Here is a 17,382-nt window from a genome sequence, read left to right on the forward strand (position 1 = left end):
GAGCTCTGTGCGGCTGTGGGGGTCTGCGGTGTTGGGGGTGGTCGTGGTGGGGGGGCTGTGGGGTAGGGCAGAGGTGTGCAGGGTCGGTGAGCGTCGTCTGTGCTGTTCTGGGAGGGGTCTGTGCGGTTGCGGGGCCGCGGGTGGGGTTGGGGTGGGGGCTCGGTGGGGTTCCTTGTGCTGCTGACTCCCCCTGCTAGGAGGTGGTTTTTTTTTCCAAGGATTCTCTGAATCCTTGAATTTGAGCTTGGGATCTGCTCTTGACCTTAGCTGCTGGTTCTTGAGCTTGGGGACTGGATCTGAGCTTGCAGCTGGTTCTTGGGCTTGGGAGCTGGCTCTGAGCTTAGGAGCTGGGTCTGCACTTGTGATCTTGGTTCTGGATCTTAGGGGCAGGCTCTGGGCTCAAGAGGTGGTCCTTGAGCTTGGGAGGTGATTCTGACCTTTGTTGCTGGTTTTTGATCTTGGGGGCTGGCTCAGCTTGGCTGAGTGTGAGCTTGGGAGCTGGGTCTCACTTTTGGTCTCGTTCTTGAGCTTGGGGGCTGGCTGTGAGCTCGGGAAGCTGTTCTGAGCATGGGAGCAGGTGGTGAGCATAGGAGCTGAGTGTGAGCTTTTCACCTGCCTTGAATTTACAATGTGAGAGGTTGGGTTCTGGGTCTGGATTTTGATCTGGGTCTGAGCCTGAGGGCTGGGTCTGCACTTTTGAACTGCTGCTTGCGCTTGGGAGCTGCATCTGAGCTTTGGAGCTGGTTCTGCACTTCTGATATGGGTTCTGGAGCTTGGGGACTGGCTCTGAGCTTGGGAAGTGCTTCTCACCTGAGTTTCTATCTCTGAGCTTGGGGGCTGGGTCTGAGCTTCAGCTGTTGTTCTCACCTTAGTTGCTGTCTCTGAGCGTGGGAAGCTGCTCTGAGCTACTGAGCTGGGTGTGAGCTACTGAGCTGGGTGTGAGCCTGGCCCCTGCCTTGAATCGAAAATGTGAGAGTGCAGCCCCCGGCAGCCCCACGCAGCCAGAGCCTTCCCCGCTGCGCTGCCGCCGCCCTCAGCGCTCCCCAGCCCCCTCAGCCCCTCCCGCCCCGCCGCAGCTCACCAGCCGGCAGCTGCCGCTCGCCCGCCAGCACCTCCGGCACTTCTCCCGCGCTCCGGCCCCGCTGCCGCTCCCCACGGGGCAGCAACAATGGCGGCCGCGGCCGGCAGGGGCAGCTCCTGGCTGGGCCTCGGCAGCGCCCAGGGGGAGGAGCTGCCGCGCTCCCGTCGCCTCTCATTGGCTAAGGCTGCCCGGCCGTGGGCGGGGCTTCTGTTCCAGACTGCTCCCTGCTTCCGCTCCCCGTCCCACGTGGCCGCAGCAGCCGGAGGGGCCGGGCCGGGGTCTCCATCCCAGAGCTCTCTGCTCGCCAGCAGCCTGCCGGGGCCGGCGGCTCCCTGTGCGCTGAGCTCTTCCTCCTTCTCCTTCTCCTCTGCTTCCCCCTTTTCCCGGGATGCAGGTGGGGTGAGTCTGTGGGGCTGAGTTGGGGGTGGTGGGGTGGGGATCAGGGAATGCTCTCTGTGGGGCTGCGAGGGGTCGGGAGGGTCGCTTGGTTTGGGGAGGGGTTCGTGGGACAGGGGTCGGTGGGGCTGGGGCGGGGGGGGAGCCTCTGCAGGGATCTAGGGGGAATCGGTGGGGTTTGGTTGGGGGCTTCTGGGGATATGTGGTTGGGGGTCCGTGGGATCCGGGGGAGATCGGTGGGGTACGGGGTGGGGGTGGGTCTGTGAGGTCCGGGGGAGCTCTGCAAGCTTGGCGTTTGGGGTCCGTGCGGTTTGGGGGGTGTCGCTGTGATTGTGGGGACCTCTGTGCGGCTGTGGGGGTCTGTGGTTTTCGGGTTGGTCGGGGGGGCTGCTGTGTGCAGGAGAGGTGGTGGTGAGCGTGGGGTGTGGCTTGCAGCAGAGGCTGCTGTGGGGGTGTGTGGGGGAGCCCTGGGGGTTTGGAGGCTTTGTGCTGGCAGGTGCCGGGCGGCTGCTGTGCTGAAGGGCAGCGGCTGGGCTGAGGGCCAGGCGCGGGGGGGAGCTGTGGGCAGGCTGTGTGCTGGGTGCCGTGGGGGTGTCAGGCGTGGGTGCTGTGCTGAGCCTGAGCTTGGGAGCGCCTGGGGCTGGTGTCAGCTGTGGGGCGGTTTGGCTGTGCTGGGGGTGGTGGCATCCAAGGCCTCTGTGCCCCCCAGCCCCTTCCTGTGGGGCTCTGCTGTGCCCTTGTGCCAGGGGTGCCTCTGCCTGCCCTCGGGCACAGGGCTGTGTCCATCTCTCTGCAGGCCTCTCTGTGTCCCCCAGCTGGGCTCTGCCTTTTGTCCCTGCCCTCAGGAGGCTAAGCCTCTGTGCCCAGTGTGCCCAGCTTGCCCCTTTGGCTACTTGCAGCTGGCAGTGGTGCCCTGCCCCCAGCCAAGCCCGGTGGGTGCCCAGCAGCACCTTGGCAGCCTGGCTGGGAGCCTGGGGTGGTGCTGAGCTCTCTGCTGGTCATTCTCTGCCCTCTCTTTGCCTTCTCCCCTCTCTCCTCAGCTGCTCTCATCCCTCCACAAGCTGCAGGACACCTCCTTGAGCACTGCCTTTGTGGGGGGGGGTCCAAGGAAGAGTCCAGGGGGGTCCAGCAGTGGCTTGGTGCTGGACTCAGCTTGGCTTGGCCATAGAGCACCTCAGAGCCTGGCCTGGCCTGGTCTGTGAGCCCAGGGCTTGGGGCTGGGGTGGCCTCCTGGGCAGGAGCCCCCATTTAGGGAGAAAGGCTACTGGTGAGAGGGGGCCAGGAGGTGGGGGGGTACCCCCAGGGCAATGGGGTCCCTAACTTGGGTGGCACTGGAGGAGTGCCCAGCTGGAGTGGGTTGGGAAGAACAGGAGGGTCCCCAAATATTGCTGCCCCCCAAGTCTTCTTGCCCCCAGGTCAGGCAGGGTCCCAAATGGTACTGCCAAGGGCCCTGCCCCCTAGAATCCCTCTACAGCGCCCCTCCCTCCCCCCAGTGCTGGGTCCCTTGGGGGTGGGGGAGTCCTTTCCTGCTGCCTGAGTGTTGCCCTCCCCAACCCCCAGCCCAGGGCAAAACCCATCCCCAGAGGTTCCTGGTCCCAGGATCTGCCTCAGCCTCAGGGCTCTGTGCACTCCAGCTGAGTTTCTGAGCAGTTCTGAAGGGATTTGGTGACTTCTGAAGATGTTTTGGAGGAGTTCTGAAGATGTTTGGATGATTTTTCAACCAGATTTGAAGAGTTTTGAGAAGACAAAACCTCCTTCAAAGCTCCCCAAGGATCTTAGCAGTGAGATTTCAAAGGCTCTCTGGGTGCTATTAGGAAGTTCTGGGAGGTTGGAGAGGGCAGCAGAGAGGTGTGCAGGCCAGAGCTGAGCACAGAGTGGGTGTGGTGGGGGCAGGGCCAGGGAGGAGAGCTGGGTCCAGGCCAAGATCTGCTGTCAAATGCAGCTGCAGGCAGCAGAGGCCTGGGCAGGCAGTGGGAGGAAGCTTTAGGCAAGGGCTGGGAGAGGCTGTGTGGAGGCAGCTGTGTTGTGGTGCTGGCCTGCAGCTGTGTGCTGGGGACTGTGTGCTGGGCAAGGAGCTGAGTGTGCACTTGTTGAGGCCTCCCATCTTGTTAAGCCCTGGCTGTGTGCTGTGGCTGTGCTGCTGGGCTTGGGAGCTGCCCCCAGCAAGGCTGAGCTGTGCTGCCTGGTCCTGGGCAGTGCTGAGCCATCCCTTGCAGGTCAGTGCTCTCCTCTGAGCCCTTTGCTTCTCTCTTGCAGAGCCTGAGTCCCTCTCCATCATCCCTGCCCCTGTGTGCTGTGGAAGAGCAGAGTTTGCAGGTCTGTCCCTTGGAGCAGCCCAACAGGTATGAAAGCCAGAGTGGGTTAACAGCAGGATCCTAGGCCCCCAGGGCAGCTCCCAGCCTTCACCACCTCCTCCTGTCCAGCATATTTCACCTCTTCAGGAGCTCTGAGGCACATCAGGTGTTGTGGGAATTGAGGAATGCTCCAGGCTGCTGGGGGTGAGTTGTGAGCAGGAGGTGATGTTTGGGGGGTGGGATTTGGAGGGTGGTGGGAGAAGGTTGGAGGTGGTTTGGTCTTCCTTGGTCAGTGCTGCTGCCTCCATTGTCTGAGCCAGGGGAGATCAAAGGACAGGGCTGGGCCAGGAACCACCCTGCCAATGTCACCAGGCTTGAGCAGAGTGGGACAAGACCACTTGTAAGCCTCAGGGTACCTCAGGGCACTGATCACAGGAACCTGGGGTCTCAGCACAGGTATTAGAGGTCTGTGCCCACACTGTGGCAGAAACTGAAGGTTTGAGGTCCCCTCTGTATTCTCTCCTCCAGCTGGGTGTTGGGAGTCAGGGAGTGTCATGACCCAGGCAGGATCTGAGGGTTTGAGATCCTGGGCTCAGGTGCTTCCATCTTCCCTATTGCACAGCTGTGACCCCTCCCTCCCACAGTATGGCCTCGCAGAAGGACCCAGACAAGAGATGGGAGGAGAAGCAGCACCTAGGGATCAAGTTGGAGAAGCCAATGTGCAGTCCCAAGGTAGAGGAGGATGAGGAGGAAAAAGAGGACAAGATGGAGGATGATGCTGAGAATGACAACTGTGAAGAGGAGGAAAATGATGATGATGAAGGTGACCAGGATGAGGGGGAGGAATGTATGGAGGAGGATGAAGCCAGAGCAGGTCCCTCAGTGTCACCCAAAGAGCTGAATCAGTGTCTTGAGTGTGGGCAGAGCTTCCCAGGTGTCTCAGAGCTAGTGAAGCACCTCTGCCCGCAGCCTACCTCCCGGCCTGTCGTTTGTGGTGACTGTGGCAAGAGGTTCCGCTGGAACTCTGGGCTCATCCAGCACCGCCGCACCCACACTGGAGAGAAACCTTTCACCTGTGCTGACTGCGGACAGAGGTTCACCTATCGCTCTGATCTCAACAAGCACCGCCGCACCCACACTGGAGAGAGGCCCTTCTCTTGTGACAGCTGTGGCAAGCGGTTCAGGCAGATCTCTATTCTTAGGCAACACCACCTCGTCCACACCAGTGAGAAGGCCTTCAGCTGCAGGGACTGTGGCAAGAGCTTCAAACACAGCTCCACTCTCACCATCCATTGCCGCATCCATACTGGAGAGCATCTGTTCCCCTGTGCTGAGTGCAGCAAGACCTTCACCACGAGTACTGAATTCATCCAGCACCGTCATCCATAGGGGTGAGAAGCCGTACAGCTGTACTGACTGCGGCAAGAGCTTCACCTGGAAGGGAAACCTAACAAAGCATCGTCGTGTGCACACTGGCGAGAAGTCTTTCAGCTGTGCTGAGTGCGGCCAGGCCTTCAGCCGTAGGAGCTATCTCATTGACCACCACCGCACCCACACCGGTGAGAAACTTTTCACCTGTGCTGACTGCGGGAGGAGCTTCACCTACAGGCGCTATCTCATTGCTCACCGCCGCACCCACACTGGAGAGAAGCCGTTCACCTGTGCTGAATGTGGGAAGAGCTTCAGCCAGAGGCCAAATCTCAGTCGTCACCGCCGCACCCACACCAGTGAGAAGGATTTCACGTGTGCTGATTGCGGTAAGCGCTTCACCCAGAAGGCGTATCTCAACAAGCACCGCTACATCCACACCAGAGAGCAGCCTGCACTAGAGGGGAGGCATAAACCCACCTAGAATCTGTTGGGTAATCGTGACCCCTCTGAGAGGGCCTTTCCAGCACCAAAATCATCCCTTTTTACTTTGCAGTTCTCAGGGACTGGGGGTACCAGAAGCAATAAACATCTCCTGCCCTTCTGAACACCAATTATTGCTAATGAGAACAGTTAACAGTGCTGAGTCAGCACAGCTGGAGCGCCCAGTGGAGCTGGGCAGGGCTTTGCCAGGGTCTGTCTGGTTCTTCCCTTATGCTTTGTGTCTCCCTGGGGTAAGAAATCCTCTGTCCATTGACCAATTGTCTCAATAAAACCCAAAAGTTACCCAAATCCTGGCTGTTTGCTTTTATTTCAGACATCCTTGCCACAATGCCCAAATTTTGTTCCCAAGGGATGGGGTGGAGCTGTGTGCCCAGTTCAGGGAGGGGAAAATGAGGTTCTCAGGAGTCTTGAGGGGCATCTCAGATGCAGTCTTCTGGGGCTTTCAGGTGATCTTAGGTGTTTGGAATTAGGATGGTCCTAGGACTGACTTTTGGGATCTTTGGAGGGTGTAGGGGGAAGCTGATGGAGATCTTTGGAAGAACTCAGAAAGCTTCTGTTGGCTTTCCACTCTGGGGCTGGAACAGGTTGAAGAGCTGAGAAGATGTTAAGCTGCCTGTTCCCCCCCAAAAGAGAAACAAGGGAAAAATAACAGACACCTGAATCAAAAAACCCTCTGGGCTGAGATAAGGACTTGAGACAACATCAACAGAGAAGAATCTAAATGAGATCCCATAATGCACACTGACCTGAGGCTGTTTGCAGAAAGAAGCACAGCAGTCAGCAGTAGCAGCCAGGAGTTAAACCCCTGCAGCCCTCCCCCTCAGCAAAGAGCCAGCACATGAGAGCCAGAACCCAATAGCAGCAACCAGAACAGGAAGCCTCTCATGTTGCCATCTGAACTTCAAGCCCTGTAGTCCTTTGCTCCAGCCAGCACTGTCCCTGTGAAGGTGGCATGAGGCAGGATGGTGTGGAGTAATGGCAGCAAATTTCCAGCTTCACCTTTGATATTCCCAAGCCCTCATTCTGTGCCACCTGCACCATGCCCAGCAGCAATCAGCAGTACACCTCAGGCACTGTCCTATCTCACTTCACTGAGGTCTCTCTGCAGTACCCAGAGGGCTGCTCACTGCAGGTGTTCTGCAGCTCCACTCTGTTCCAGCACAGTCTGGATCAGTCCATGCCCAGTCCAAATGCTGCAAATGCTGGGGCTGTGTTTCCAGCTCTGGGGCAGTCTGAGACCAGTGACTCCTTCCATGCCTCCAAGTGAAAGCAAACTGTGGCTTGCATCCCAGTACTCAGCTTCCAACACATCCAGGTGTGGGGATCCCCCTGTCACACCAGAAACACAGATGGGTTCCACCCCTCATGGTTCGGTGGTGTCAGAGCACTCTGGGCACCTGTATCTACTAAAGCTTTATCCTCTCATGGCTTCAACTTGCCAGGCCATTGGTTCTGTACAGTCCAACAAACCAATTTGTCTCTCCCTTCCATCTGGTTGCAGGCAGAGCCCCTCTAATTCTGCCTTGGGTCCCTTGTATCTTGTGAAGATGCTTTGGCAGTCCCTTCAGGAGGACCAGAAGCAGTTTCAGCTTCCCTGCACTTCTTCAGCCATTTCCCACTGGAAACTGAGGCAGCATCTCTAGGGGGACAATTCCCCTGTAAGTCACAGACTCCTGCAGCCAGGACTGGATTGGGTTTTCCTTTCCACTTCCTCACGTGCTCCCCATGGTCACACAAGTAAAGCAGAGGGTGTGCTGTGGTGTGTGCCTCCCAGATTCTCTCCCTTGGACAGGGGAGCAGCTGCTCCTCATGGCTGAAACACAGGACTGTACAGGTGGGGAATAAAAACTTCTTCTGGAGCTGATGGAACTCCTGGGACAGTTCCTTCACAGCTGAAACACAGGCCTGGACAGAGGAGCAGAGATTTCCTTTGCCTTGCTGGGGCCTGATGCTTGTTTCATCCACTGTTTGTCCTTGGCCATCTTCCAAAGCCAGAGATAAGAACCAAGCCAGCAGCCCTGGCTCTTTCTCTTGTTCCCATGGGGACCCTGATCCCTCCTGGTCCTTTGCAGGATCAGCTGCTTTCTTTGCAGGCTTCTTTTTCCCTGCAGGAGTGTTGCAGATGTGCCCTGGGGAATGAGCAGCAAGGATATCAATGAATAGATATATTGGTAGTCTATTGATATACAAACTATGCAGCAGGGGATTTAGTTTCTATTCACAGGCAGCAGTATTGGGTTGGTGGAACCACCTCTGCAGAACGTTTGTGCCTGGGCACTTCAGAGGAACCAAATGAGTTCTAGAATTTAGAGTTGAAACTGATTGGAAAAGCAGTGGGGGAGGGGTTGGTTGGTGACCGGCAAACCCTCAACCCAGGACAGTTTCAGCACTCCCTGAACCCAAATTCTATAAAGCAAAGGTTTGGCTTCCTCACGAGCTGAGAACCTCATGAAATCTTTCCTTGGTGATGTGTTTAGAGTCCTGACAGCGCGGCACGGCTGTGCCCTCATGAGGAACTAGAGAACGGTGCTGACCGCGTGGCTGTGCCGCGGGGTTGCTGCTTCTCCCAGAGCACAAAGGTCCTGGAGCCTCCCAGGGGAAGCTTCAGAGGCTTTTGCCGCTGGCTCCACGAAGCGCAGCACCTGGCAAAGGTTCCCCGCTGTGGGGGCTGTAGCGCTTCAGGACCGGTGGTGCACAGGGGCTGCCATGGTTTCCTCCCGTGGCGATGGCTCATGCGGCAGTTGACCCCACGCTCCACGGCACTGCCCCCAGCCGGGCATCAGTGGCAATGTGCAGTGAGGCCTTCTGGAGCTGCTTCAAGTCCCGGGCGAGGCGGACCGTAGCGGCACAGAGACGCACGCAGGCATAGGCACGGGCACCAGCGTGGGGGGCACTTGTTTACCAAACAACTCCTATTTACCATTTGCCCCAAAGAATACTGCTCCAGTCAGCACCCACTGCTAACACAATAATTAACCAATCAGCTGAAACTTTGCCAAATGAGCATAAGCACACGCCGTAAACAGGGCAAACAAACATGTAGCCTGGGCCTTGTTTGCCACAGGGGTGAGAACATGCCCAGGCAGATTGTTGACCTGGACTCAGTGCTGCCAAAGTGTCCTCCCCCAACTCCAGAAGGGAGGGGGGACAAAGGGGGTTTGAGTCACACACACAGAACCATGTTCTGGTAATATTTGGGGCACCATCCTTGTCATAAGCACCATTCACTATGAAGGGCAGCTGATCCTGGCACAGGCTGCTTCTCTGACACAGCTGCCATGCCACGCCAACTCAGCAGCTCCTTCTGGCAGCTCCTGATCCAAACAAGAGAGATTCCAAATGTGTCCAGAGATGCAACCTAACTGATTAGCAAACATTGACTGCCTGAAGTCAAGGCACCTCTGTGGGAAAAACACTCAGGGTGTGCATCCATCCAGGCTGTCGCCATCCCATAATAAGGAACAAACACACAGTGTGGGAAGCACCAGGAGGAAAGAGAAAGTCTTGGAGATGCGGCAGAAAAGGCAGGAAAAGATTACCCCTCAGCTGGTCAGGAATCTGTCCCCCTGGGGCAGTGCTCCCAAATACAACTGTGGCTGATCAGTGAGAAAGTTGGGTCCAAGGAGATGTGAAATGGCACAAATGAAACAATGCTGCAAAGGAAAGGGCCTCTGCTTGGCACAGCTTTGCCTGATGCTTTCTGCCTTGCTCAGGAGAAAGTGAACCAGAAAAGGCCATGGTGAAGATCTCTGCTCTCCCAGTCCTCTGGAATAGGACTGCAGGTGCAGGATCAGCTTCCCAGGGAGGAGGGAAACAGGTTGCAGAAATAGCTCCTCAGGAGGGAATGGCTCCAGGCATGGTCTCTGCCTCAAAAGGAGGAGTGGGCACAGCACTGAACACAAGCTGTTGTGTTTCCATGGATCAGAGAGGAAGGACATCCATAGACATGGGTGAGAGATGGGAACAAAGCAGGATTGTGCAGGAAGGAGGAGCCAGCACAAGTTCTGCACCATGAGGGTGGTGGAACACTGGAACAGGTTGCCTGGGGAGGCGATTGGGGTCCTATCCATGGAGATATTGAAGGTGAGGCTTGACAGGGCTCTGGGCAACCTGATCTAGTTGAGGCTGTCCCTGGGAAGGTTGGACAAGACAACCTTTGGAGGTCCCTTCCAGCCCTGCCCATTCTGTGATCAGTGAGATATGGGAACCAAGCAGATTCTGCATGAAGTGCAAAAGGAAGACAGCACCTGGGGCTTCTCAGAGCTCTGGGCCTGGCTATGGTTGTGGATTCCTGCCTTGGGCTTCAGTCTCAAGCAGTTGGTTGGAGCAATAACCCTGAGCTTGTTCAGCTTTGTTTGCATGGCTGTTGTAGTGTAGGGCATGTGTGAGTGCTGGTCTGCTTGAGGGAGCAGAACAGGGGACAGCAAGGACCTCTCTGGGAAGAGCTGGGACAAATGTCACCTTAAAGAGCAGGCTCTAAGCCTCTGTATTCTCCTAGGCTCCCATTGCAAGGACCAGGCCTAAGGCCTGTCTGCATTTCATAGAGCAATACTGAGCAAGACTTTCCTGAGGTTCTTCTCCCTATTCCAAATGCCCTGGGATGGAACAAACCCTGCACACAGGGAAGAAGGCCAACTGCAGATGGGTTGTGGCAGGAGAAAAGTGGCCAGACACAAGAATTGTCCTCTCCCAGACTCAACACTGCTGTGGCCACATCTGGATTCCTGGTATCTGGGTGCAGAGTTCAGAAGTCCAAAGGGGAAGCCAGGAACTGGGGAGGCTGCAGAGGAGATTTTCCAGGATGGGGATTGACATCTCTGTGGAGAGGCTGAGGGACCTGGGCTGCTTCAGCCTGCTGAATGGAGGCTCAGGGCACTGCCATAGCAGTGTGCACATGCCTGAAGGGTGGTTTCAGAGAGGATGGAGCTCTTCTGGAGAGTGGAAAGAGACCAAAACCTCTCAAAGTGCAGCTTGGAAGGTTCAGAGTGGAGACGAAGGCAAAGAAATGTCCCTGAAAGGGCAGAGCTGCTATGCATGAGGCCTTCCAGAGGTGTCAGGAAATGGCAGGAAGAGCTGAGACAGCTCAGGGAAGGGATGGAAATGGCAGGGGGAGAGCTGGATGGGGAAGCAAGAATGGTGTCAGCAGCCTGAAGGGAAAGAGCAGCAGGCATGGGACAGTGTAGGAGAGGCTGCAGTAGGGATGGCCAAGGGTTCTGGCAAGGCTGAGGCCCAACAGGACCAAGGGCTTTGCCCCCTTGGCTCTGCCAGTTGCCTCTGCCACCAAGGCCTGTGAGGAGAAACTTGGCTTTGAGGCTTTGAGCTTCTTCTGTTGCAAGAACAGTGGTCAGGGCTTGGCCTTTCTGTTTCCTAGACCAAAGGCAAGTTTTTCTCCCCTGTACTTTGCCTTTGTCTCCCTGCAATCCTGGCCTCTAACAAGCTGCTCTAACGAGTCCCTGGGGAGCCTTTGTCAGTAACAAGCCTCAGTGAGGCCAATCAGTGCTTCAAGGTACTTTGGAGTTTGCTTCTGACTTGGACTTCTTGAGAGGCTTCTTGGCAGTAGCTTGGCAGAGTCTCCTGGCAGTACCTCAGGATGATGTAATCAGCCCCAAATACTCCATGGGGCTCATTAAATACTGCTGAACCTCTAATTATTGCCAAGGTTTCTGCAGCTAATTGGAGAGGTTTTTATTGCACAAAGCATCTGATAAAAAGTACTTTTAAAGGTACATTTCATTCCTTTTCAGCAGGAGTTGTCTCTTTGCAAGCAATCTACAGTAAATCCTACCTTGCTCACTGCTCACCCTCACTGGCCACTGTCCCCAGCATAGCCCAGAGCCACAGGTGAGGGACAGGATGTGGCTTGCCAGGGGATGGGGGTCAGGGCTTGGTCCTTTGGATCAATGAAACCCCTCCAGGATTATTCAGCAGCAGAGCCACCTTGAGCTGCTTGTCCTGGCCTGTTAGCACTGCCTCAGTTCTCTGCTCTCACCACAGCCTGGAGATGTTTCAGTGCCTCCAGTGATGCTTCCCTTGCATCCACTGTCTCCTTCTGCTCTTACCAGACCCTGGGGGCCCTTTCCCAGTATGCTTCACTGGGACCCATTAAGAGTAGAAGAAACTTCAGAGTTTGAATCTGACTTTGACTTCTGGAGAGGTTTCATCAGCTTCTTCTCAGTCTCTGAGGTTCATGGACTCGGCAACAAAGCCACCAGAGGACTCCTTTAAATGCCTTGGGGTGGTCTTGTGCTTCTGAGCTGGGCCATGCTTCTGGGCTGGAGGTTGCTGCTGGCAAGGAGGCAGTGCTGCAGGAGATAGCTCTGGCCAGGAGCAGCTTCTCTGCACAGCACAGGAGGGCTGAGGACACTGCCAGAGGATCTCAGGGAGATGAGGAAGGCAGCTTTGAGGTGGCCACGACTGGGAGGATGCTGAGAGCTCACTAGAAGAGAAGTCACTGCAGTCACTGACACGGTGAGGCTGTGGGTGCAGGACACTGCAGCTGTAGCTCCTGGAGGCATCTCCATCTCGGTAGCTGATGCTGGGCTGAAGGCTCCTGGAGTGTGCACACAGAAGGATGACCAAAGCCCTTCAGTTCCATCCTGTGAGCAGCAGTGAGCAGAGCTGGGTAAGGAGAAGGCTTCACCCCCAGCCCCTCTGCCTTTCTCTCTTCCCCTCACTGTCTCTGCAGCACTGCAGGCCTGCTCCCTGTTTCTCCACCTCTCCATGGGTGTGGCAGCTTTAGGCTATGCCTTTAAAATTTAGTTACGGATTTTGAGCAGAAAAGTAGAAACAAAATAAATAGATCACTCTTGGGTGTGAAAAGGAAAAGAAAAGATTATTCCAAACAAATTCATTGGATAAATGTCTGGAACCAGAGGAGCTGTACCATAACAATTCTCTCTCTTCTCTTCTGATCTCAGCTGTTGTGCTTTGCTCAGGAGAGATCACCTGCTTTGGCTGGCCTTGGCTAAGTCTAACCCACTGCTTTTTCCTCTCTTCACTCCTCTTTTCACTCTTGGAACAGGGGGTTAGGGTTTAGGGGCAGTGGAACAGCTGCCCTGGTCTCTGACCAGAGGGGTGTCATGTCATTTGCTAATTGTAAATTCCTGTCTAATATTGTCACTGCTGTATGTTTTGTACCTGTTCATTGCATTCCATTGTAGAGTGTAGCTCTTGCTTGTCAATACAGCTTCATTTGCTTCTGACTGAGCTGCTCTGGCAAAGCTAATGATGCGGGAAATTTCAACCCACCATAATGGGACTCATGTTCACTGGGATTGAGCTGTTGGTCACTTTCTGTTCTGACTCCAGAGGAATCTTCATGGCAGTTCTGGGTCCCTGCTGCATTTGAAGCTGTGATGATCTCTGCCATGGGTTGGTAGTGATGGGACTGAGCTGATCCATTCCTCCTGCAACTCAGGAGCAGAGGTTACAATGAGGCTGAGAGAAGTGTGCCCTAACTTGTCACTGCCTTTCCCTCCTTGCACAGGTCTCCATGGCCAGAGGCAGCAGATGGCCAACAGCAGCTCCATCACCCACTTCCTCCTCCTGCCATTCCCAGGCACAAGGCAGCTGCAGCTCCTGCACTTCTGCCTCTTCCTGGCCATCTACCTGGTTGCCCTGCTGGGCAATGGCCTCATCATCACCACCATAGCCTGGGACCACCACCTCCACACCCCCATGTAGTTCTTCCTCCTCAACCTCGCCCTCCTTGACCTGGGTGCCATCTCCACCACTGTCCCCAAATCCATGTCCAATTCCCTGAGGGACTCCAGGGACATCTCTTACATGGGATGTGTTCTCCAGGTCTTCTTTTTAGTATTCCTAATGTCAGCAGAGTATTTTCTCCTCACCACCATGTCCTACGATCGCTATGTTGCCATCTGCAGACCCCTGCACTATGAGACCCTTCTGGGCAGTAGAGTTTGTGTCTACCTGGCAGCAGCTGCCTGGGGCTGTGGGGTTCTGTTTGCTCTTCTGCACACAGACAATACATTTTCCCTGCCCCACTGCCAGGGCAATGCTGTGGACCAGTTCTTCTGTGAAATCCCCCAGATCCTCAAGCTCTCCTGCTCCACATCCTACCTCAGGGAACTTTGGCTGCTTGGGGCCAGTGTCTGTTTAGTCTTTGTCTGTTTTGTGTTGATTGTGGTGTCCTATGTGCAGATCTTCAGGGCAGTGCTGAGGATCCCCTCTGAGCAGGGACGCCACAAAGCCTTTGCCACCTGCCTCCCTCACCTGGCTGTGGTCTCCCTGGTTACAAGCACTGGCTCCTTTGCCTATTTGAAGTCCTCCTCCATCTCCTCCCCATCCCTGGACATGGTGGTGTCAGTTTTGTACTCAGTGGTGCCTCCAGCAGTGAATCCTCTCATCTACAGCCTGAGGAACCAGGAGCTGAAGGCTGCTCTGAACCAACTAATCCCTGGATGCTTTCAGAAGCAATAAACTCTTTGTCTTCTCCTGCAGAGCAGTTCTGATGTCACTCAGTGCAGGCCCAGTCTGGCTGCTCAAGTTCTGGCTGCTGCTGGTGCTGTTCCCCTTGTGAGAATGTTGTTCCCACACAAATGTCTTTCTTCAGACCATTTCTGGTTCAGTGTTGTCCTGTCTGGTGTGACCCAGAGGCTGCAGACATGAGGAGCTGTGCTCCCTGTGTGTTCAACACAATAAAGGACCCTGCAGAGAGTTATTTCTCTGAGCTCATTCCTCAGTTCTTCTGTGTAGTTCTGAGTTCCTTCCTCCAAGGTTTCTGTGGAGCTGCAGGGCAGTGCCTGCATGCAGAGGTGGAGGGGCAGAGTCCCAGCACAGCAGCAGTGCCAGGGAGCCCCAGAGCTTGTGCTGTCCTCAGCTGCTCTTTCTTCCCTTCCACCCTCTCCAGTTGAGCCTCTGTGCTGGGGCAAGGCCTGAGTGCTCTGGCAACTTGGGCACTGTGCTGCTGGGTGGCAGTTCTGGGACTGCAGGCCAGGGCTGCTTGTGGGACAGAGTTGTGCTCCAGAGCAGCACTGCTATCAGAACAGGAGGTCTCCTCATGCCTTCATACCCCAACCCCCTCCCATTACAGACTGCACCCACTCAGAGTCCAAGCTGGATACCCAGACCCCCTTCCAGTATAGACTCAGCCCAAACATGGTTCCTTTAACCCCTCCCAGCACAGATGTGGCCTCATCCCAGCACAAATTGGATCATACTGTCCTCTAGCACTGCAGCCTGGGTCCCTTCCCAGCACAGAATCTATCCTGTCTCCTTTCCCAGTACTGAATGCATCCATCCCAGTACAAACTGCACACCCTCATGCCCTCCCATTACAGCCTGGACCCTGTCCCAGTCCAAACAGGATCCCTTTCATCCCTCCAGGTACACATTAGGCCTTGTCCCAATAAAAAGTGAATCCCCTTATGCCCTTACAGTGCAGCCTGGACCCTATTCCAGTACAAGCTGCGTTCCCTGGGCACATTCCAGTACAGTCTGGTCCCCACATAGTAGAGTTGAGAACCATTTATCCCCTCCCAGTACAGACCTGGTCACATCTCAGTACAAACTGCATTTCCTGAACCCTTCCCAGCTCAGATGTGCTCTTATCCCAGGACAAACTGCATCACTTTGCCATCTCCCATACAGTTTCCTGTGCCACTACAAAGTGCATCCCTTGGACCCCTTCCCAGTTCCTAGTGCATCCCTCCACATGTTAATTGTGTACTCTGGATCCAGACTGGGTCCACTCCCAGCACAAACTGCATCTCCTGACTCCCTCCCAGTACAGACTAGGCCGTGCCCAAGACAAACTGGTGCCCTGATCCCATCCCAGTAAAGTGCAGGTCCTGTCCCGGAGGAAATGGATCCAATGACATCACCCAGTACAGACTGGGGACTTGCCCAGTGCAAACTGCATCTCCTGATCTCCTCCCAGTACAGACAGGGTCTCATCCCACAGCAAAGTTGAAGCTCTGACCTCCTCCAAGTACCAAGTGCTTCGCTCCCACTGCAAACCAGAGAACAGGACTCCTTCCCAGTACAGACTGTGCCTGCTCCCAGGAAAAGCTGCACCACCTGAACCCCTCCCAGGACAAGACTGGAACCTCTCCCAGTACAAGCTGCATTCCTTAACCACACCCCAGGCAGACTGGGAACCATCCCAGAAAAGCCTGAATCCCCTGGACACATCCCAATACAGTCTGGGACTCATCCCAGTACATATTTGAGTCCTTATTCCCTCCCACCACAGTCTGGGCCCTGTCACAGTCACAATTCCATACCCTAATCAAACCAGAGTCCAGTCTTGGCCATCTCCCATTTCAAAGTGGGTGCCATTAACATCTTCAAGTACAGCCCAGGCCTTGTCCCAGTAAAAACTGATTCCACTCATCCCATCCTGTGCTGTTTAATACTTTTATCAGTGCTATAGACAGAGGGATGGAGACACCATCAGCAAGTGTACAGATGGTACCAAGCTGAGTGGTGCTGTTGAGATGCCAGAGGGACAGGATGGCATCCAGAGGGGCCTGGACAGGCTGGAGAGGTGGTGCCCAGGTGACCCTCATGAGGTTCACCAAGAGCAAGAGCAGGGTCCTGCAGCTGGGCTGGAACAATCCTCACTATCAATACAGGCTGGGAGAGGAGGTGATAGAAAGCAGCCCTGAGGAGAAGGCCTTGGGGGTGCTGGTGGGGGAGAAGCTGGCCAGGAGCAGGTAGTGTGAGCTTGCAGCCCAGAAGGCCAATGGGAGCCTGGGCTGTATGCTAAGCAGCATGACCTGAGATGGAGAGAGAGGATCCTGACACTTTGCTCTGGTAAGACCTCCCCTGAAGCCCTCAACACAGGAAGGACATGGAGCTGATGGAGCACATCCACAGGAGGGCCACAGAAATGATCAGGGGCTTGCAGCAGCTCTGCTGTGACGACAGGCTGAGGGAACTGGGGGTGTTCAGCCTGGAGAAGAGGAGGCTCTGGGGAGACCTAATAGCAGCCTCCTAGTACCTGAATAGGGATAAAAGAAGGATGGAGAGGGACTGTTTGCAGAGGCCTGCAGGGACAGGATGAGAGGCAATGGCATCAAACTAGAGAAAAGTAGATTCAAACTGGATATGAGGAAGAACTCCTTCACTATGAGGGTGGTGGAACACTGGAACAGGTGTCCCAGGGAGGTGATTGAAGCCTCTTCCTAGAGATATTCAAGGTGAGGCTCCCAGTTCAGACTTCCTGTGATCTGACCCTCACCTGCATCCCCTCCCACCCCTGACTGATCCTGCTTGGCACCTGGCACAGGGCAGGGGCTGGTAGCTGCCAGAAGAAGAGGAGTAGGAGGTGGCCTGTGGCTTGGAAGCTCATGGACACCAGGAGCAGATGGGTGGCAATGCCATGGGCAGCTCAGCTGTGCTTCAGGCTCTCCTGCACAGCAGCAGGCTCAGGGCTGAGGACTGTGCCATCCCTTGAGCCTGCCAAGCTGAGAGGCAGCAGCAGTGAGGTGCCTTGGGTTTTGCTTTGCAACTGGAGGTTCTGCTCAGTGCCCAGGCAGAAAGGCCTCTGGCAGGGACCATTGCCAATGGCCTGGGATGGAGCAGAGCCTGAGCAGAGTGCAGAAGGCCAAGTGCAGCTGGGCTGTGGCAGAAGGAGTGTGGCCATCCAGACACAGAAGCTGTCCTCTCCTGCACTCAGCACTGCTGTGGCCACATCTGGATTCTTGGTGTCTGGCTTTGGGACTTCTGAAGGACTTTTGAAGAGCCTGAGAAGCTTCAGAAGATATCTGCAAG

The 17,382-nt window shown here is 55.5% G+C and overlaps 1 protein-coding gene and 1 pseudogene across 1 annotated transcript in view; one reads left to right on the top strand and one right to left on the bottom strand.

The window, feature by feature from the left end:
• The window catches only part of LOC137457403 (zinc finger protein 420-like), a 38,257-nt pseudogene extending 37,158 nt beyond the window's left edge, over positions 1-1,099 (bottom strand).
• The window catches only part of LOC137457418 (zinc finger protein 208-like), a gene marked incomplete at its 5' end in the record, with an annotated part of 316,357 nt that overhangs the window by 187,163 nt on the left and 111,812 nt on the right, over positions 1-17,382 (top strand). The window contains 2 exon segments of the mRNA XM_068169313.1: positions 4,810-5,153; positions 5,155-5,579. Of these exon segments, the coding sequence (XP_068025414.1) occupies positions 4,810-5,153; positions 5,155-5,579 (769 nt within the window).

The sequence above is a fragment of the Melanerpes formicivorus genome, unplaced genomic scaffold (genome assembly GCF_026170545.1).
Source record: "Melanerpes formicivorus ecotype bairdi unplaced genomic scaffold, bMelFor1.0.p_v2 SCAF_178, whole genome shotgun sequence".
Lineage (NCBI taxonomy): Eukaryota > Metazoa > Chordata > Aves > Piciformes > Picidae > Melanerpes > Melanerpes formicivorus.